The 20,512-nt window shown below is 43.2% G+C and overlaps 4 protein-coding genes and 1 non-coding gene across 10 annotated transcripts; all 5 read left to right on the top strand.

The window, feature by feature from the left end:
- The first annotated feature begins 6,588 nt into the window (after positions 1-6,588).
- On the top strand, positions 6,589-13,076 carry LOC127770062 (serine/threonine-protein kinase STY8-like). 4 transcript variants are annotated; one of them, XM_052295730.1, is made up of 15 exons: positions 6,589-7,234; positions 7,320-7,499; positions 7,721-7,822; positions 8,407-8,479; positions 8,577-8,687; positions 8,880-8,930; positions 9,144-9,280; positions 9,591-9,698; positions 9,777-9,865; positions 11,385-11,560; positions 11,638-11,724; positions 12,116-12,196; positions 12,306-12,356; positions 12,489-12,629; positions 12,749-13,076. In XM_052295730.1, the coding sequence occupies exons 1-15, from the start codon at positions 6,996-6,998 to the stop codon at positions 12,806-12,808; spliced, it is 1,686 nt and encodes a 561-aa protein (XP_052151690.1). In that variant the 5' UTR covers positions 6,589-6,995; the 3' UTR covers positions 12,809-13,076. The 4 variants fall into 4 exon arrangements, with proteins under 4 accessions (XP_052151690.1, XP_052151689.1, XP_052151688.1 ...); XM_052295729.1 differs by having other exon boundaries at positions 6,591-7,234; positions 8,410-8,479; positions 11,629-11,724; XM_052295728.1 differs by having other exon boundaries at positions 6,593-7,234; positions 11,629-11,724.
- Positions 13,077-13,429: 353 nt separating this feature from the next.
- On the top strand, positions 13,430-15,416 carry LOC127769312 (serine/threonine-protein kinase ATG1t). Of its 3 annotated transcripts, none has more exons than XR_008016754.1 (8): positions 13,430-13,835; positions 13,912-14,029; positions 14,293-14,351; positions 14,454-14,518; positions 14,645-14,745; positions 14,823-14,903; positions 14,983-15,094; positions 15,175-15,204. XR_008016754.1 is itself a non-coding variant. In XM_052294852.1 (8 exons), exons 1-8 carry the CDS (start codon positions 13,590-13,592, stop codon positions 15,225-15,227), a joined length of 828 nt encoding a protein of 275 aa, XP_052150812.1. In that variant the 5' UTR covers positions 13,541-13,589; the 3' UTR covers positions 15,228-15,416. The 3 variants fall into 3 exon arrangements, 2 of the variants coding, with proteins under 2 accessions (XP_052150813.1, XP_052150812.1); XM_052294852.1 differs by having other exon boundaries at positions 13,541-13,835; positions 14,645-14,738; positions 15,175-15,416; XM_052294853.1 differs by lacking the exon at positions 14,293-14,351 and having other exon boundaries at positions 13,444-13,835; positions 13,908-14,029; positions 15,175-15,416.
- Positions 15,417-15,534: 118 nt separating this feature from the next.
- On the top strand, positions 15,535-18,021 carry LOC127769311 (putative pentatricopeptide repeat-containing protein At3g15130). The gene has a single exon (XM_052294851.1). The coding sequence runs from the start codon at positions 15,810-15,812 to the stop codon at positions 17,877-17,879; it is 2,070 nt and encodes a 689-aa protein (XP_052150811.1). The 5' UTR covers positions 15,535-15,809; the 3' UTR covers positions 17,880-18,021.
- A 33-nt stretch (positions 18,022-18,054) lies between these two features.
- On the top strand, positions 18,055-18,140 carry TRNAY-GUA (transfer RNA tyrosine (anticodon GUA)). Its single transcript is given in 2 exon segments — positions 18,055-18,091; positions 18,105-18,140. It is a non-coding gene; the product is annotated as a tRNA-Tyr (tRNA).
- A 268-nt stretch (positions 18,141-18,408) lies between these two features.
- LOC127769918 (uncharacterized) lies at positions 18,409-20,512 on the top strand. Its single transcript, XM_052295578.1, has 3 exons — positions 18,409-18,754; positions 18,838-18,926; positions 20,205-20,512. The coding sequence occupies exons 1-3, from the start codon at positions 18,424-18,426 to the stop codon at positions 20,334-20,336; spliced, it is 552 nt and encodes a 183-aa protein (XP_052151538.1). The 5' UTR covers positions 18,409-18,423; the 3' UTR covers positions 20,337-20,512.

Genomic DNA, 20,512 nt, shown 5'->3' with positions numbered 1-20,512 from the left:
GTGTGTGTGTTCTGTACTTACTATTGATCTTTTGAATTTATAGTTTCCTAGGGCTTGGTTGGTACTCTAGTTATTTGTCTTCTGAAATGAACATGAAAACAAGTTTGTTAGGTCTTAAGCTTCATTTGTTCTGACCTTAGATGTGCTATTGGGATGCCTTATATGAAATATCATCCAGCAGAGTCAAGGATGCTAAAAATAGGTCCTAACACAAGCATATATATATATCTTCATTCAGCGTGTTTCACATACAGAATAGCTTTTAGGTATTCCAATACCATAAACGTGTCTATGTTCTTAGTTAATTCAGCAATAACATTATATGTTTCATGCTGTGTTATGGTTCTTAATTCCTTATGGATTCAAATATCTCAACACACTCTTTTGCTGAATTCCTCTGTGCTTGTACATTGTTCAGGTGGTGATCTTAGCTAATAAAAATTATAGAAAAGCTTTTGACAGGTTTTGTTATGTAACAAGGCATGTCCATATAATTGATAACTTGCGTGCTCTCTTGTTGACAGGGTGTGTTCGCTAGCCCAGGATCCCAACCAGAACAGTGATCGTGGAAAACGGGGCGGTTCATTAGGGCGTGATTAATTAAGTATTAGCTATTTTTTTAAAAAAATGGATTAATTTGATTTTTTTAAACAACTTTCGTATAGAAACTTTTTGCAAAAAATACACTGTTTAGTAGTTTGAAAAGCGTGCGCGCGGAAAACGAGGGAGAGGGGTTGGGAACCCTGGGCAAAGAACACAGCCATAGTGACGTGCAAGCACCTCAACTTTTTTTTCCTCGAAAATGAGCATCTCATCTTTGAATTCAGAAAGTCAGGAGTCTACACAAAAGAGCATGCATTCCTCTTCTGCTCTGTGCTTGCAGGTTCAGGTGGTGAACATTATAGAAAAGGTTTTGTCAGGTTTTGTTTCGTAACAAGGCATGTTCATATAATTGATAACTTGCATGCTCTTATTGACATAATGACATGCAAGCATCTCATATTTGAATTCAGAAAGTCAGGAGTCTACACAAAAGTCAAAGCTAGGGTACAGCTGCACTAATTATGAACTGTATGAAGTGGTACTTTTAGAAATATAGTGTAGTAAGGAAGCCCATTTGCCAAAGATTGAAACAGTTCATGGTCATGCAACCTTGGGTTATAACAAACTAATTTAGTCCCTAGTTGCAATGTGATGAGGTGCTTTACTAAACTTAATTTGGTGAACACATTATTTAGTTCTTAATTTTGCTTTGATTAAAGACACAAGGAGTATAATATGCTTTGCTTATCTTCGTTTTGGACCGTGCTTATTGGTGACTACTACAACATTAAGTTCTAACATTGGTTCCAGAATAAGTATTATCTTTGTTCATGAATGCTTTCAGCTTTTACAATTGTTTGCTTAGGTGGAGGAAGGTTTTAAGTGATATGATCTTTTGTGTTGACGATTCATCTGCCTGTCTCAAACATTATGGACATTGGTCTGGGGTCAGGGATAAATGGCATATGAATAAGGAGTTTGTTGCTTGCCTTAGGTAAAGATAATATATGCATTTTTCAAACTAGAATTTGGTATTTGTTAAGTTATAGATAAAGTTGTAGCTACAGTATAATGCTAGAGTAATTAGGCTCCCATCATTTTCCCTACAGCTTATAAGCCACTGTCAATTTGAATTTTAAAACTTAATTTTGAAGTTCATTTTAAGGTTTATTTTTCAGCACTGGCTTTTAGAAAACTAAGGACACATAAAAGTTTTGGCCACAAATTATAAGCAGTACGGCTTATAATTAGCATTAGGCCAATCTAGGTGTCATGCACCTGCTCGTCCTATACAAAGTTGTGCTTTGCATGTAGTTCTTGAAGCAATGAATAATCAATCTGCTATACCTTCATTCCTTATTTTTCATTCTTGCTGAAGCTTCTTACTTATGCCATTTTCTAACGAATCTACTGCTATTTCTCCAATGCCTAACCAAGTTGCTGTGCCATGCTATAAGCCTTTCACTGAATATGAAATTTTACAAGATGTATTTGGATATGATCCCTGAAAATTTGGCAGATCTATGGGCATGTCACATCTTCCTGAATATCATCAGATATTCAGATTCTACTAAACCACAGTTTGGTGTTAATGATATTGAGCTAAATACATCTTGTAAAATTTGGTGATTTTGTGCGAGTCTATGTTATAACTTCTTCACTGTTTCTGTTTTATTGTTCTTAAATGGTTACTTTCTGGTATCTACTGAGCTGGTGAGTGATCTGAAATAAGAAAGTTATGAGAGTTCTGATTTTGTGAGCCTTTTCAATTTTCATGCATCTTTTCCCTGTTTCAAAATGTTCTCTAAGATCTGAAAGCTATAAATTGGTATGTCTGGTTTTCTCTGTACATGAACATGCTCCCTAGTATTATTTACCTGTGTTCTTGATGTTCGCTAGTCTGGGGAAGCCATGCTAGTTTGCTCGAGACGAATGGACACTTTTATTATGTTTGGCAGCAGTTTAGCAGAATGCCTTAGGTGAACTAACAGTCTAACACCCTGTTGAATTTTTTTAAGCAATTACATAAACTGGAATCTGCGTACTGTTGGGACTGATAGATCTCTATCTTGTCCATTTAAGCTATTTCATAGGTCTTCTGGGTACATCAAATTGGGAATTTTCATTTCTGGTATACAACCTCATGTGTAGCAACTCTTGCTTGTTCATCTAGAAAGTGTCCACATGAGCAGTAGCACGGTGGCATTATTATTGTTGCGAACCTGTTGCTGTTGTATTGAAATGCTTTGCCAGTCGTCATCTACCAATATTGTATTGTACGGTATGTGCCAAAATCTACACCGAACTACGTAAGTGCTATTTCAAGGTTAGTATAAAAAAATTGGAACGTGCATACAAATGTAAGCAAACTACTATTCAAAGCCATGGAAGCGTTGTTATCACGACGATCAACCGATTGAATATTTCTGATGTGCCATGCCGATTCATTGTTGTTCTCGTGAAGGAAGATTAACGGAAGCAATAGTACTTTAAATTTGAAAAACTGTCTTCACATCACATCTTTTGTTACACTGTAAAAGTTTTATCGTTAGTGTGGTTTATGATGTCACAAGTTCGTGGTCGGCTGATAATTGGCAAGGCTGTGCTAATCATCCGGTGATCTGATAATGAACACGCTCTGGTGGCTTTAGTGCTTGTGATATGCGTCCATCATTATTTATTTCATAAGAGCATGCAGGGACCCACTCTGATTAAGTGGTAAGCCCTGTAGTTGGCATGAAAAAATGCTGCTAATATTGATGTATGCACAATATAGTAAGGTGGGATGACTCGGCAGTGTGATCTTTTGGGTCAGCAGCTGCTGTCCGATTTGTCCACTTGATCCCGTGCTATTCTTACCTAATCCTGGATTGGATTGGCACAAGCTGCTGCTGCTGCATTTGATGTTCTACTGAATTTGTTTGTTTTCCCATCAACTTACTCGCTACTGCTAGTTGCTGCTGGATTGTTTTGAGCAGAGCGGCTTCACCTTCACATCGCTATCGCAGCCGGCCACAGCTTCTTCACACTACTGGTTACTTACTGCGCGATAATACGGAATTTACTCCAGCTTTTGTCACTACCGCGTGACATAATTACTTTGGAAGTGACAGTAATATCCTTTAATTTGCACTTGCAGCATAAGCGTACTTTGTAGGTGGCGACAACAAAGCGTGGGCTTTAATTGTGCCGATGTCATGATCCATTTCAGGTCAGGTTACCCCAGCTTTTGTCAATACTTTGCCAAATAACAGGAAGTCTGGAACTTGATTATTCCAACTTGATGCGTTTTTGTTCCGGTGCTTACAGCACAAATGCGCATAATATGGTGGGTCGACTTTCTTCCTTTCTACGTTTAAAAACTGTTATGGTTGGACGCAGAAGCTAGCTGAAAGCAATTTCTGGCAGCTACAACAACAAAATCTTGCAACAACTAGTTGTGCTTGGTCTAACTAATACGTAGTTCACACAGTGGTATACTTGCTATCCCTTGAAATTTAGAACAATAAAAGCCCATGTCATAGCTAACTGTTAAATAGAAGCTGTTTCTGATACAACCACATATATTATATGGTAATACAACTTATATTACAGTATGCGCCATATAGGGGCTTCTTTGAAACAAAGGATATTTGGAGATTTTGAATCCGGTGGAAATAGTCCCTATGCATATCTTTGGAACAAATGAGTGGTCATCTCAAAACCATATAAATTCTTATGAATTGCCTCAATTCATTAGAATTTTGGAGGGTTTCTAGCATAAATTCCAACCTCATGGGAATCTTCCTATGTCTTCCTCTCTCAAAATTCTCGTGCTTTTTCCCTAGGAAACTCCAAACAACTTTATTAGATCAATTCTTGTATTGTTTGAAATCCTAAGGATTTAACAAGCCTTGACAATTCAATCCAACACTTCTTTTTTTCTTTTCATGTTTTTTTTTAATCCTGAGTTCCAAAGGAGAGTTCCTTTGAAACAAGAGAAATGTGTATTTGTATTTCCTTTTGTTTTTTAGAATCTAGCTCAATCCCTAAGATGATCCTTCAAAATGCTCTCCCGTTTCAAAGAAGGCATAAGTGTTTACTACCTTGTACGGTACCCTTTGTATGATCGTTGTATGCATGGAAGGAGTATTTGTAGGTTGGCACTAATCCATCAAGTTAAGCCAAGCGTGCAGCCTGACGTACGCTACAATTATGGTATGTAGAAACAACTGCGTTGTACTACTATTTTCTGATTGATACGACGAAACTGCTTTCTTAGAATCTGGAGTCCGGTTATTAGAATATTGGATCTTTCTTTCTTCTTTTTTTTTCTTTTTTTGAGAACAGAATATTGCTTAATTAGATTCTTGACTAGCATACATACGCTTGGAAACAAAGGTTTGGCCTTTGCTGTTTGCTGCCGTACATTGCAAACGCTATAGCTATGTATTCCCTACTGGAGTAGTTAATTGCTTCCTCCATTCTCCTTTGTTTGACGCCAACGTTAAATTAAAAAAAAAACAAAGGGAGTACTTAGTAATTGACAGTGATTACTGCTCTAGCAGTTGAGTACTGCCGCTGCTTCTGACCTGAAGATTTGATTTGGCCCTTGCTGCTCTTAATCAATGAAAATATCGTAATATCATCGAGGTTGATTATTCTTCTGAGTTTATGTTTCTTTCATCGGAAGTTTTTTTAATTGCAACTTGATGCGTTTTGCTCGAGTAGTGCCCCAGCACAGTGGTGACATTGACAATGTGTTTATCACTTGAAAAACAGTTATAATTAACTCCGTGTCATTGCCAACTTTAAAACACAAGTTACGTCGAAGAGGAACGTGTTGGACACGTCGGGACAAGTTGGAGCAAGTACGATCTCTTTCTCTGTTGATGCAAACTAGTAAATTGTTTATCAATTGCTTAGTTAGTGAATTAAGCATGCAAGGCACATCGTTGAAATTAGAAGCTAACTGGATGCGGTCAAGCGTGGTATCTTGGATCCAGTTGCTAGAATCTTATGTATGTGAGTAATGAAGTACTAATAACTTAACATTGATTTGCTATCAGGTTAGCATAATCTAGCAGTGAATTTTGGCCGTTGCTATTATATAAAACGAAGGTTTGACATTGATATTGATGTTATAACAAGTAGTAGTACACTGTACTTAACAATTGGAGTAGGCTAGCAGACACATAATTTCTCCGCTTGTAAATACGTGAGTTTTGTGCTCTGTTTGGCATGATCCTAAATCTGAGATCACATTGATAAAATTTGAAGAATCATTTTATCATCACTTAAGACAGAATGTAAATAAATCATTATAATTTAATTTACAAACTTTAAATTTGTCGTGGATTAAGGATATGGAGTTTTGCCAAAACAACCATAAATCAATGGAGTAAGATTTGTAGGAGTATTTTGTTTGCAAATTAATATTAAAAAAAATAAAAGTAAATTTCAGCAAACTATAACAATAGCTGATGATTTTATCATAAAACTGTAACCGTAATAGCTTGATTTGTCTAGGCTTATTTGCTAGGCACGCACTCAAAAACACAAAATTATGTCAGGCCACATGTTAGACACACACCGTTATGGTTTACTCTGAATAAAGCTGTAGCAAAGTGATAGTTTTATCAAATGGAATTTACTCGAAAATTAATCTGTGCAAGTTTAGGGGAACTACTACTACCGGAGGTCACTGCCCGGTGGGCCAGGCAAAGAGAGAAGGAGATGGAAAGCACGGCGGGCCCACCGTACAGCGAGCCGTACTCTGATTCCACCCTTTCCAGCGTCCGTTTGTCCAATCTCCGGTACTTGCGGAAAGGACTGGTGGTCCCCACCCAAACTTTAACTCTCCGGCGGGCGCCCGTCCCGCCGGCGTCCGATTGCTCCACGATGAATCCAGACCGTCCATCTCGCCCCCCGGAATCGGATAAGGACACCCCCTCCGCCGCCACGCGTCGCGTCCCTACTGGATGCAGTAAGAAGCTATATCTCCTGTGGCGCGACGGCGCAGAAGATCCTCCTCCTCCTCCTCCTGCTTCCATTTCATTTTTTTCCATAATTCCATTCCACCAAAGCCAAAAATTCATAATAAAAAGAAAGGAAAAAAAAAAGAGAAAAGGAAAATCTCCCTCCTCCTTCTGCTGCGACTGCGAGAGAGCGAGACGCTGCTCAGTTCGTCGTCTCGCTTCGCCTCGCCGGCGTTTGGATTGGAATCTCCGCTCCGGCGAGGAATTTCACCCTACAAATATTAGCCCACCGCCCGGCCGGCCGGCCCGCGCCATCCTCTAGAAGATTCTCGCGCCAAAAAGATCCCCTCGGATTCCTCACCACCTCTTGGATTGGATACCTCAGCTCAGGCTTCTTCTACTACCGCCTCTCTCTCGCCGCCTCCTCCTGAGACGTAGTGGACGACGTCGCTATGGGGGGACTCGCGTAGGCGGCACCTCGCCGCCGCGGGGGAGATGGAGGACGACATCGAGGAGGGCGTGGCCGAGAGCTCGGGACCCTCTCCCCGTGCCGCCGCCGCCGCCGCGGGACTCGGTTCCGGCGGCGGCGGCGGCGGCGGTAGCGTGCACGGGTCCCCTGACATTAGGAACGTCATCTACGAGCGCCTGGTGGCGATTCGCAACGAGGAGGCCATCTCCAACCCTTCCTCCTTCCGCGTTGAGCTCGACCGCCACTTCCTTCGCTTGCCCGAAAGGTAGTACACATACGATGCTTCTCGCCTGTCTCTCAGTTGTTTTGCTTTTCTCGCCTTTCAAAGTCCAATCTTCTTGCCTGTGCAGCTATCTGATCGATCTGGATGTCAGCAAGGCAGAGCAAGTGCTGCTGCACCGGAGGATTCTCGCCGACTGCGCCGACCCTGAAAAGCGCCCAATCTTCCATGCCCGCTACATAGGGGTAGACTCTGGATCAACTCCAACTGAAAACGGTAATGGTGGGGGCTTTCTCCCTATCAATTTGAGGTATAGGTCACCAACTTTCCAATGCATATATATATATATATATATATACTTTACTAGTTGAGGACACAGTTGATTTCAGTGGAGTGTATGTACCTTTCTTTTCGTGTTCGGAATGGTATCTCTTTGTCCAAACAAAAATGCTTCTTCTTCTGTAAATATCAAGCCAACTTATCAGTATATCTTTTGTGTTAACATCGATTGTGCCTGTGAATATTGGACAGAGATGATGAATTCACAGAATCCGAGCCATATGAAAGGATGATGGAAGACCTGAGTCTAGAGAGAGGAAAAGGTGTGGATGACTTCGAAGCCAGTTCTGCAAGGTATTTTTGTTACTAAGCTGTTGTGCTGTGCGTATGACATATCTATACCATAATAACAATCAATTAATCCGGAACGTCAGTTTCAGGTTTCAACCATCTGGTTCGATCTAAAAACTGCAAGAATGCGAAATTTCCATTTCATTTGTATAAACATAGATTATGTTTCCAGAAGGGTGCTAACTTGACTGAAAGGTTGTTCTGTCCATAAAAGAACACTGTGTTCCTCTTTGGTACAAAGCTTCCGTCATGATACTTAAGAGCAACCTTTATAGTTGGTGTTACTGCAGTTATATGCAATCAGGCTAGTTGCTCTAATCAGCCTTGTTTGAATTGTTGAGTTTTGTGGATATGAGCCTTTGCTCTCTACATCGGTGCACAACAGTTCTCATATAATTCTTTGAAATGATTAGTAACGTCTTCTTTGCCTATTCTTTTTATATGGACTTCTTTCTGATATCCAGACTAGTTTAGCACTCATGTATTATATGCTTTCTTTTCGTGAACCATTCTCTTAATTTGCCTGAGCAATCATCTTTAATCATTTTTTACATGATTTGTCCATAACCATTCTCTTAATTTTGCAGAAGGGACTCGAAATTCGTCCGTGTTCATGAAATTATTTTTTCTTCCATAGACAAGCCAAAGCTCCTCAGTAAGGCAAGGCCATGTACTTTGTGATTTCTATTTAGAGACCTCCATACGAATACCACACCTTCTTGTGTCACCGCTTGAACTGTGAGATATTGTTTTACAGCTATCCGCGATACTGTCTGATATTGGGTTGAACATCCGTGAAGCTCATGTGTTCTCAACATCAGATGGCTTTTGTCTCGATGTGTTTGTTGTTGATGGCTGGGATACAGAGGTAAACTTAGAGCATCGTCATGGTTATAGCTTATTTTTTTTCACACAATTACAGAACTCTACAAATTATGTTTCGAACTTTTAATCATGACTACTTATGGTGGAAAACCATAAAATTAGATAATCAGATTGTTAAGTACACTATGCTTCAAGGTGTTCCACAAATTAAAACATTGCCTAACACTATGTGCAGGAAACGGATGGTTTGCTTCAGAAGCTTATAGAGGCAGAGGCAAGCAGCCATGTATGGTTCTTCCTATTTCTCCATTTAATCAACACGATTGCTTGAAATTTAAAGGTGTCTTGCTGGTTAGGAAGTCAACATGCTTGCAAGTTACCTCCTTTTTGCATTAAATGCAGTCCTGTAAATACTCTCAAGTCAGCATTACAAGACTTGAAGAAATGAACATGCCATCCCTATCCTTTTCCTTTACAGAATTGAACTTCTTGTATGTAGGGCTCATTGTCTAATCCGACAAATTTGTCACAATCAGAGAAAGTTCTAGAGCTGCAGGAAAAGATAGGAGATTCTGAATTCGACAGGAGTTTGCTGCAAATTGGGGAGAAAATTGCATCCGGATCTTCTGGGGATCTGTAAGAAACATGCAACTCTTATTACTTAGGAATAATGAATATTAGGAAAGAACGGAGGTAGTTATTTAGAACAACAGGTACAACTCAACTGCTAGTGTGGATTGCATGACCTTTCTTACATCTGTTTACAAGCAAATGGTTTCACAAGGGGGCACTATCAACAAATAGTCACAAAGCTAGTTGTGTTCTGGGTTTCTGATTTCAACTTGTGGAGACATATTGCTGTGTGCATTATTCTATATTTTTTAATGTTTCTAGCAAGATCAGCAGTTCATTAACCAAGTGGTCTTGTTTGTATCCTCGGCTGCAGATATCGAGGAACTTATCTCGGTGTGGATGTTGCAGTAAAATTTCTTAGATCTGAACATGTTAACGATTCTTCGAAAGTGGAGTTCTTGCAAGAAATAATGATTTTAAAGTAAGCTTTCTTTTGAAATCACTTTGATGCATAGACTTGACTTTGAATCATTTAAAATTCCAGATAATTCTAATACAGTGAAGTCATGTCCAGGAGTGTTGATCATGAAAATGTTGTCCAATTTTATGGAGCTTGCACAAAGCATCGAAAGTATCTCATTGTAACAGGTGACACAAATATTGCTGATAATCTTGCCTGCTGATTTTTTTCGTAGGAATCAAAATCCTTGTTTCTCAAGATTCAGATAGCAGTGCTTGGGCATATTTACAATCTGAGTAGTGTTGGTGGCTAAAAGATTGAGCTCATGTCTGGGTATAACCAATGTGCTTGGTTTTTCATCTCTAGTTTCCTTGGCATCTAATGTAAATAACTGTTGATTGAACATTTTTAGTTTTGCATTTTGGTGAGCGTCATTAGGTGGAATTGTTAAAAACAAAAAATCTCGAAAGACGGGGGATAACTCCTGTCTTTTATCCATTTTGGTAGGGACTTCAAGAGCAGCTAAGTCTATAGGAGGGATACTGTAACCATTACATTTGCTTGTTGCGTCCATGCATAAAGAATCCTACACCATGATGGAAAATAGTGCAAGAAATGTCTGGTCAGAAGAATATTGCTACTCTATTCCTATCAACAGGTCTCTACCCACCCTTCAATTAGCCTGTGAATTACTACTTTCTAATTCATGCATGTGAAATAAGTCTTCGTTCCTAATGAGCACACAAATTTTCATTTTCTAAATTACCAGCCAAATTTCTGTATTGTTTACACATCACATGAGTATTTTTTTCTATTATTGTATTGCAAGGCGATGAGTTCTGGGCCCCTAGCTGCAAAGTTCATATCAGACTCATCCTGTATAGCACCTATAAATAAGGAGATGCTATCCATGGATTTATAAGATACATGTATCATCCACACGTTTTAACTTGACATTAGTTTATTGAGATTACTCCCATTGCATAATTGATTAGCAGTAAGGTATTGGTTGTCCAATCTTGCTGTTAATTAAATATTTAGATGTTTTGAAGAGCTTTATTAGGAGGGTGTTAATTCATTTTACTGCAAGTGAACTTGTGTTCAGAATCCCAATTAAACTCTTTTCTAGTCACTTAAAAAAAGATACTTGTGCATCTTCTTTACTGAATCATCGTATTCACATGGGAGTTTGGTTCAAATATTTCGTACAGTCTAGTCTTTATTTATTCAGAAGATGACAAGAATTATACTTTTTTTAGATAATGGACAAGAATTGCATGGATAGTAAATAAATAATTACTTATGTACAATACTGTTATTCTGTTCCCTTGTCATGCCATAGGATTTCTTACATAATATCAAGAGCCAGCGATCTAGATGAGTTAAGTTAGTAGTAGTATCATTGTAGTCATGAGATCATTTATATATTTATCTTACTGCTTTTTTAGGGAAAAAAATGTTTGTATGTGTCAGTTCCGATTTCCAACTTTCCAAGGGTGCACTCTGTTTTCTTGCTTCAATCCCACAAACGAGCATAGGCCATGGATTGCTTGTTTGTATTTTTATGTATTGAGTTTTCCGAATTGATCAAGTCAGCTCAATGTAGAGCATTTATCTATCTAGGGTATCTATTATCGGGCAATTTCTTTTCTGCGATTATTTCATGTCGACTGATATTTTGCTTTGTTATTTGTGTGTCTCATCCAGAGTACATGCCCGGAGGTAATTTGTATGACTTCCTTCATAAGCAAAACAATACTTTGGAGCTTCCTGTTGTTCTTAGGATTGCTATTGGTATCTCAAAAGGAATGGATTATTTGCACCAGAATAATATCATCCATAGGGACTTGAAGACTGCCAATTTGCTAATTGGCTCTGGTCAAGTATGCATATTGTTTCGAAGTTGCTTATCAATTGAAGGATGTCGAAGCACTGATTCAATTCTTAATAGGTCGTGAAGATCGCAGACTTTGGTGTCTCTCGGCTCCGATCTCAAGGGGGAGAAATGACTGCTGAAACTGGCACGTATAGATGGATGGCACCTGAGGTACTATGTTGATCCTTTTGTTCCTTATCCTCTGGTGTCCCTTTTTTCCCTTTATTTTCCTTTCTGATTACTCGATAAGACTTTTGTACTGCAACAGAAAGTCTTTTCTGTTTGCTAATGATAAGTTCAGTTTCACAAGCCCATTTCACCAGGCTTAGGCACATATACAGATGCATGATGCACTATTTTACTGTTTTCACATGTATGCATACACAGACTGCCTGACTATGCTGTCCTTGCAAGCATGTTGGCTTACATATTGATCACGCTTGCATTTACTTACTGCACTGATTTTTTGGATCAGTGTGCAAAAGCCATACTTAGAAGAGTTATGCAAAGCTAAGACAATATGCATGTGCAATGTACTTATTAGAATCGCGTGTGTTACCAGGTAATAAACCATAAGCCTTATGACCATAAGGCAGATGTCTTCAGCTTTGCTATTGTTCTATGGGAGTTGGTCACTACAAAGGTAACCTGTGGCTGGCAAGGCATTGTGTGCCGTTTTCATAGTTCTCAATTTTTTTAACAGCAGTGAACTATGGTCAGATGTAATAACCACTAATACATGTGCTATGTAGATACCATACGAAAATCTGACACCCTTGCAAGCTGCACTGGGAGTAAGGCAGGTATGTATTTGATGCCAATAAGCTCCAACATAACACATTGGATGTTAAAAAAAGTAAATAATATTAACAAATAATGGATGCTCAAGGATGAAGGGATGACTGTAAACGTTGACCCTTATTTAATTATTTTAGGGAATGCGCATGGAGATCCCACCGAAGGTGCATCCGAGGTTGTCCAAACTGATTGAACGATGTTGGGATGAAAATCCTCATGTGCGGCCCCTTTTCTCAGAGATTACTGTAGAATTGGAAGATATCTTACGGCATGTCCTGGTAAATTTCTGAACTTTGTACACTTTAGGTTTAATGAAACGACGATCGGAAAAAAACAATGAATTTGAAGTATCTAGGTTCATGCTTGAGACTGCTGAAAAGCTGCATATCTGTTGTAGGTTTCCAAGACAGGAAGTCGACATCCCAAAGCAAAGATACAAAAGAAATCGGCGCGATAGAGAATACATGGGCTCCTTGTGACCTTTGTGAAAACAGCTTAGAGGTTTTCTTCAAAACTACCAGGCTACTATTTGTTGCTAGCACGGCAGCATAGAAATGATTTTGTATATATGTCGGATGCTTGCATGTATAATATTTTTTTACTCACACCTGATTGGTATGAGTTTTCTGTTTTGTCATATAATATGTGTACTAAATTTAGAAGAACGCTGAACAAGGCGGCAGCCACTGGGATATTTTAATACAGCTCTAGTTTTTGTGTTTCCAGCCTGTGCAATTTTGGCTCATGTACATCCGGCAATAACTTCGTTGAGACTTCAGAACTTCAGATGAACCATATCTCTTTTGCTGAATTCCATTTTGATGCTTGTCTATAGGATTGGAGCCAAATTGTTGGCTATGCCCAAGCTTAATTTGGTAGCATCCCAAACCCTTGTTTATACTCTAGTTAGATTTGGCACCTAACTGGAAGCAATTCAAACATATTAAGAACTACTTCCTCTGTTTCATAATATAAGTCATTTTAGCATTTCCCACATTCATATTGTTGTTAATGAATCTAGATCAGATTTATTAATAACAATATGAATGTGGGAAATGCTAAAATGACTTACATTGTGAAACGGAGGGAGTAGTATGTTTTGACACGGGTAAAGAAAGAAAATAGCAGTTTGGGCTGGGCCTGGCCCAGTTAGTTGCTTGGGCCAAAATCTGATGAGATCGAAAACTGAGGAGGAAAAAAAAATCCAATCCATCCATTTCCTTTCCAGTGGTTTCGCGATGGCGAGCACGCCGGAGCCGGAGACGACGGTGGGAAGCTACGAGCTGCGGGAGCGGCTGGGCGGCCGGCCGCCGTCCACGGTGGTGTGGCGCGCCGTGGAGCGGTCGAGCGGATCCCCCGTGGTGGTGAAGCAGGTGCGGCTGACTGGCCTCCCCAGCACCCTCCGCGACAGCCTCGACTGCGAGGTCCGCTTCCTCGCCGCCGTCACCCACCCCAACATCATCCGCCTCCTCGACCTCATCCAGGTCTCCTTTTGTCTTCTCCATCGTCTTCTTCTTCTTCCTTCTCTACCAATCCTAGTGAATTTTTCTCCTTAGTTAGACCCAGAGCAACCTGTACCTTGTCCTGGAGCTGTGCGAGGGAGGAGACCTGGCGGCCTACATCCAGCGCAACGGGAGGGTGGAGGAGCGCGTCGCCAGCAATTTCATGAGACAGATCGGTAATTCACCTAGTAATATTTGCCATATCAATTTCATTTCTAGCCCTAGTAGCATCTCTTTTCTCTTGTTGCCCCCCAATCTATCACATTACCCGCAACCTTAGTTAGTTGTGTTACAAATTTTTTTTTTTTTTGGATCAAAGGGCCTTAGTCCTCCATTTCCATTAAGAGAAATGTCACAGTTTACAGTAGAGTTGTGTTACAATTACAACAAGAAGATAATCATGTGTAAGAAATTGTGCTTGCCCAACACCTTGTGGTAGGAGCTGGCTTGCAAGTGCTCCGCAGACACCATATCGTCCATAGGGACTTGAAACCCGAGGTCCACAAATCTCTCTCTTTTCATCTCTTAATTACTTGTGTTATTAAGCTCTAACTGATTTGAGACACCATTGTTGACTGATAAAACTGTTGTATGCCGCAGAATATCCTGCTCTCTTCTCCTGACAGCAATGCGATCCTCAAGATATCTGATTTTGGCCTGTCAAGGTACACTGCTCAACATACATAACCTGTAGGTTGAGGTTACTCAGTCTTTAAAAAGCTGTATTAGTTGCAAAAGGCATCGTGCTACTCATAAGACAATCTAATCCAAGTTTTACTTCTGGTCTCTAGAGTTCTTCGTCCCGGGGAATACACAGATACAAATTGTGGCACTTGTTTGTACATGGCCCCAGAAGTTATGCTGTTTCAGAAGTATGATGGTGGGGTATGTTGTATGTACTCACATGGCTAACTCTCTTTGCCACACACACAAACGGGAGAAATCTGAACATATGTATGTTGTGTGCAGGTAGATTTGTGGAGTATCGGCGCGATTCTCTTCGAGCTCTTGAATGGCTATCCACCATTCCGTGGTAGAAGCAATGTCCAGGTGGCTACTAGTTCTCTCTTCAACCTTGTTTATCTTATCTAAACTTTCATAAGTTCTCATCACAGATTTGTCTCTGCAGCTGCTTCAGTGCATAAACCGAACCATGTCTCTTCCATTCTCAGAAGTCGTTATTTCCAAGCTACGTCCTGATTCTATTGATATATGCACCAGACTTCTGTGTAGCAATCCAGGTGCGCCTTTGATCTTGTTACAACCTCTCACTGAAAATATGGAGAGTGCGAAGCTAACAAATTTCCATAATTGCTTCCAGTGAAAAGGTTGTCCTTCCAAGAGTTCTTCAGCCACAGCTTCCTCAGACCATAGACGCCTTACTGAAGAGCCTATGCAAGCTTAGCAATATCATCTGAAGTTCACGATTAGTTGAATTGTTTGTTTGTTGTACTTGGACATATGCAGGTACCTCTTTGTGTTCAAAACCTTGTTTTCCTGTAGTCTTCTCTGTAGCCTGTAGACTCTTTACACGAAAAATGTGAATATAAGTTGGGAGTTCTGTACACAGCAACCAAAATGCATTTTCATATCCACTGTTTGTCTGTGTTGAAACCCGGTCTCCTATCCAAACATTTCAAGACTCCCCCCCCCCCCCCCCCCAATCCACTGTTCTGTTGCCAAAAAGACATAAATATTAGGGAATAACCTAATATTAAATAATTATAAGGGGTGAGGCTTCGAACCCAAGTTGCCTAGCTCACCACCTTGTGGAGTTAGCTGGAAGATCTCTGGGCGTTTCTCACTGTTCTGTTGCCTTAAAGGTATTTTCCGCATTTGCAATCCATCTCCTTGCTAGCAGCAATGATCAGGAGCAGCGCCATTCCTGGACCTTCAGATTCGGGCGCCGTGTTGATGTCGTAGCTGAGAGCGATTGATCTACTGGGGTTCCTTCCGATGGAGCGGCGGAGGATGATCGCCGATCTGCTCAGGGCGAGCGCGAGAGGCTCGTCCCTCCGCGGCGGCGTCCAGCTCCACGCCGCGCTGATGAAGCTCGGCTTCGGGTCGGACACCATGCTCAACAACAACCTGATCGACATGTACGCCAAGTGCGGGAAGCTTCACATGGCCGGCGAGGTGTTCGACGGAATGCCCGAGAGGAACGTGGTGTCCTGGACGGCGCTCATGGTGGGCTTCCTGCACCACGGGGAGGCCAGAGAGTGCCTCCGCCTGTTCGGGGAAATGCGGGGTTCAGGGACCTCGCCGAATGAGTTCACGCTGTCGGCGACCTTGAAGGCGTGCGGCGGCGGCACGAGAGCCGGTGTTCAGATCCATGGCGTCTGCGTCAGGACGGGGTTCGAGGGGCACGACGTCGTCGCCAACTCGCTGGTCGTCATGTACTCCAAGGGCCGGTGGACCGGCGACGCACGCCGGGTGTTCGACGTAATTCCCTCCAGGAACCTCGCCACCTGGAACTCCATGATCTCCGGCTACGCGCACGCCGGCCAAGGCAGGGACTCGCTGCTCGTCTTCCGGGAGATGCAGCGGCGGCACGACGAGCAGCCCGACGAGTTCACCTTCGCCAGCCTTCTCAAGGCGTGCAGCGGCCTCGGCGCGGCTCGCGAGGGGGCGCAGGTCCACGCGGCCATGGCAGTCAGAGGGGTCTCCCCAGCGTCCAACGCTATCCTCGCCGGAGCGCTCCTCGACGTATACGTCAAGTGCCACCGCCTGCCGGTGGCGATGCAGGTGTTCGACGGGTTGGAGCGGAGGAACGCTATCCAGTGGACGACGGTGATCGTCGGCCACGCGCAGGAGGGGCAGGTGAAGGAAGCGATGTGCCTGTTCCGGCGGTTCTGGAGCTCCGGCGTCCGTGCCGACGGCCATGTTCTGTCCAGCGTGGTCGCCGTGTTCGCGGACTTTGCTCTCGTGGAGCAGGGGAAGCAAGTGCACTGCTACACGGCGAAGACCCCGGCCGGGCTGGACGTGTCGGTGGCCAACTCTCTGGTTGACATGTACCTCAAGTGCGGCCTCACCGGCGAGGCTGGACGGCGGTTCCGGGAGATGCCGGCGAGGAATGTGGTGTCGTGGACGGCGATGATCAATGGCGTCGGGAAGCATGGGCATGGCCGTGAGGCCATCGACTTGTTTGAGGAGATGCAAGCGGAAGGCGTGGAGGCCGACGAGGTGGCCTACCTGGCGTTGCTGTCGGCGTGCAGCCACTCCGGCCTCGTCGACGAATGCCGCCGGTACTTCTCGAGAATCTGTCAAGACCGGCGGATGAGACCGAAAGCCGAGCACTACGCGTGCATGGTGGACCTCCTCGGCCGCGCCGGCGAGCTCCGGGAGGCGAAGGAGCTCATCCTCAGCATGCCAATGGAGCCAACGGTGGGCGTGTGGCAGACGCTGCTGAGCGCGTGCAGGGTGCACAAGGACGTCGCGGTGGGGCGGGAGGTGGGCGACGTCCTCCTGGCCGTCGACGGCGACAACCCGGTGAACTACGTGATGCTGTCGAACATCCTGGCGGAGGCCGGCGAGTGGCGCGAGTGCCAGGGGATAAGGGGCGCCATGCGGCGCAAGGGGCTGAGGAAGCAGGGCGGGTGCAGCTGGACGGAGGTGGACAAGGAGGTGCACTTCTTCTACGGCGGCGGCGACGACGCGCACCCGCAGGCCGGCGACATCCGGCGCGCCCTGCGGGAGGTGGAGGCGAGGATGCGGGAGCGGCTGGGGTACAGCGGCGACGCGCGGTGCGCGCTGCACGACGTGGACGAGGAGTCGCGGGTGGAAAGCCTGAGGGAACACAGCGAGAGGCTCGCCGTGGGGCTGTGGCTGCTGCGCGACGGCACCGGAGACGGCGGCGGCGGCGGCGGCGAGGTGGTGAGGGTGTACAAGAACCTGCGGGTATGCGGCGACTGCCACGAGTTCTTGAAAGGGTTGTCGGCGGTGGTGAGGAGGGTGGTGGTGGTGAGGGACGCCAACAGGTTCCACAGGTTTCAGAATGGCGCCTGTTCTTGCAGGGACTACTGGTGACCATCACCATCTTTCTCTCAATTCAATTCTACTTGTATTACCGAATTCTGAATTGGAGCGACCGTGAGAGGTAGCATAGAATGTCATGTACACAATCCCCAATTTAGAGAGTGAGTAGCTCTTTGACGCGGAAGACGTGTAAAAGTATCATATGGTTCAACAAAATTTTCAGAAACCGACCTTAGCTCAGTTGGTAGAGCGGAGGACTGTAGTGTTTGCAGATAAATCCTTAGGTCGCTGGTTCGAATCCGGCAGGTCGGATAGTTTTTTTTTCTCTAACAACTTGTTCCTATTGCCAAGTTTTCGGCAATCCTGAAGATGCTACTGCTACACCTTTTCTTTTGGCCTGTTCTTGGGAAAACGCGTAGTATCAGTTATCACGAAAGTCTTTCTACCATAAAATTATTAGTGGTATTTTTTTTTTCTAAAAAAACACTCATCTAAAGGATTCAGTGCCAAGTTGTTGTTCAAGATGTGCAGAACTCCCCGTGTTTTTTTCTTGGATTGTTTACTGCCGGCAACGCTGGCTGTAGCTCCTAGCTTGATGGATCATCCTGCCAAGGTGATGATGGGCTGGGCCTTGATTGCAAAGTATCATCTGCCGCAGCCCAGTTCCAGCGACCAGGCCCAAACTGGGCCATATCGGTTGGTTTTTGCTCTCTACGTCTCCACGGCTCGACCAGATTGTCGTCAGTCACCGTCAGACATGGCTCCGGGGAAGCAACGAGGCAAGGCCAAAGGGGCCCCACCGCCGCCCGCCGCCCCCAACGCCGCCGCCGCCGGAGGCTTCCCGGCCTGCCTCCGCCTGATGCCGCCCTCCACCGTCGCCATCTCCATCCACGCCAAGCCAGGCTCCAAGCTCGCCACCATCACCGGTCCGTCCCCCTCTTTCCCCTCCTCCCTAAACACCAACTTTCGCCCTTTACTTACTTCATACGCGCATCCTTCGATTCTGCAGAGATCGGCGACGAGGCCGTCGGCGTCCAGATCGACGCGCCGGCGAGGGACGGGGAGGCCAACGCCGCTCTCGTCGACTTCATCAGCTCCGTAAGTGCTTTCTTGCTTGCTCTGCTTGTGGATTTTCTGATTGAGATCAATTTTAGTTGGCATGATGATTTATACTCCAGTATGGTTGTATGCATAGGAATTTTGGATACAGCAAGGCTCTCAGAAGAAAATACACCATATAACTTGCTTAAAAACTACATCATCATATTTGTCTAGTCTGGAAAGTGAGACGTGGTTGAAAACTCCCCCTTTTCAGTCAAGATTCAAACTTCACATTAACTAGTGCTGATGGAATATGTAGCTAACGAAAAAAAACATGCCTCAAGCAGTAGAGAGCATTGTTTCCACAACGTCTGTAAATGTGCACTTCTGCTGAGTTTATACATCCTGCCACAATTAATTCTTTCAGCGGTTGAAAATTGATAGTACATCTTAGAGATGTGTTTCACTATCGAATACTTGAATTAACTAGGTTTGCCATTCTATATTTCTATTCATCTTCTTTGCCCTACTGTTCTTGTTAGTTTTGCTTATGTTCAGCGAGTTGTGTTACTTCTTCCAAGTAGCCTATGATATCATTGGTTTATGTCGGGGTATTTGGATTTTGGAGTGTCCACTATTCAGTTTAATACTCTAGGCTCTACAATTTTTGCATCGCGTAAATGGTTTGCTTTGCGTTTGGTTTTAGAGCACAGAAAACAACCTTTTTCTTTACAAGAATCGATGCAATGTCATCACTGTTTAGAGTTTAAGTGTGCTGAAAAAGGTGGCTCAGTTCCAAATTGCTCCGCGTGGAGCACGTGAAACTGTTCTTCAGACCAACTTGTCTCAGATTTGGTTTCCAATAACATTGTTTTCCACCTGTTATTGCAGTAGTATAAGAGATATTCCTGATACATCATTAACCCACTTCACCGTGTCAATTATTATCATCCTGAGCAGATCATTACCGTCCATGCTCCTTGCACGGTTGCACCATGGTTTATATTGTTTTTTCTCTACAGATCCTTGCATTATATCTGTTCAGATAATTTCGATCTTATTCATTCTCCAAAATATGAGATAAAAAACGGAGTCTGTTATTCTCGAGACTTGGTTGAGAATGTGTGCTTAGTCTGGACTCTGGAGATAGGTTCTCTAATCAAAAGAGTTATTGTACATTTCATCAGAGACGTTGATACATATATCGGATAATGATAATTAGAACAGATGTTTCCAGTGCTTAAACATTTTTTTAGCTGGGTTAGTGCTTAAACATTTGATGTTGTATTTCTATGGATCACATCAGAATTTTGAGAACCTACTTGACATATTCAGGTACTTGGAGTTAAGAAAAGAGAAGTTTCTATTGGTTCTGGCTCAAAATCGAGGGAAAAGGTTGTGCTGGTGCAAGATGCGACTCTCCAGGGTGTCTTTGATGCTCTGAAGAAGGCTTGTGCTTCTGCATGATGTATGTTAAATGTGCATATGTGAAAACTACTCACTTAACTGAATAGAAAGAGTGTCAACTTAACTAGTGCCCTTTTATCTGTACAACTCTGTCCTGCAATGAACCCTGTAAACGGTTAATTAATTTGCCTAGCGAGTTTACAAGATGAAAACTTTGGTCATCGCATATTTTATCA

Source organism: Oryza glaberrima, chromosome 4 (genome assembly GCF_000147395.1).
Source record: "Oryza glaberrima chromosome 4, OglaRS2, whole genome shotgun sequence".
NCBI classification, from domain to species: Eukaryota; Viridiplantae; Streptophyta; class Magnoliopsida; order Poales; family Poaceae; genus Oryza; species Oryza glaberrima.
The sequence above is the reverse complement of the archived record's forward strand: the minus strand, read 5'-3'. Positions and strand labels throughout refer to the sequence as shown.

Excerpts from the sequence above, each read along its gene's own strand:
- LOC127770062 (XM_052295728.1), top strand. The coding sequence starts at position 6,996 with ATGGAGGACGACATCGAGGAGGGCGTGGCCGAGAGCTCGGGACCCTCT. Across the intron at positions 8,931-9,143 it reads AGGCAGAGGCAAGCAGCCAT|GGCTCATTGTCTAATCCGAC; the intron begins GTATGGTTCTTC and ends TCTTGTATGTAG. Across the intron at positions 12,357-12,488 it reads CTGCACTGGGAGTAAGGCAG|GGAATGCGCATGGAGATCCC; the intron begins GTATGTATTTGA and ends TAATTATTTTAG.
- LOC127769312 (XM_052294853.1), top strand. The coding sequence starts at position 13,524 with ATGAGATCGAAAACTGAGGAGGAAAAAAAAATCCAATCCATCCATTTC. Across the intron at positions 14,746-14,822 it reads GTATGATGGTGGGGTATGTT|GTAGATTTGTGGAGTATCGG; the intron begins GTATGTACTCAC and ends TGTTGTGTGCAG. Across the intron at positions 14,904-14,982 it reads GTGGTAGAAGCAATGTCCAG|CTGCTTCAGTGCATAAACCG; the intron begins GTGGCTACTAGT and ends TTGTCTCTGCAG.
- LOC127769311 (XM_052294851.1), top strand. The coding sequence starts at position 15,810 with ATGGAGCGGCGGAGGATGATCGCCGATCTGCTCAGGGCGAGCGCGAGA.
- LOC127769918 (XM_052295578.1), top strand. The coding sequence starts at position 18,424 with ATGGATCATCCTGCCAAGGTGATGATGGGCTGGGCCTTGATTGCAAAG. Across the intron at positions 18,755-18,837 it reads CAAGCTCGCCACCATCACCG|AGATCGGCGACGAGGCCGTC; the intron begins GTCCGTCCCCCT and ends TCGATTCTGCAG. Across the intron at positions 18,927-20,204 it reads TCGTCGACTTCATCAGCTCC|GTACTTGGAGTTAAGAAAAG; the intron begins GTAAGTGCTTTC and ends TGACATATTCAG.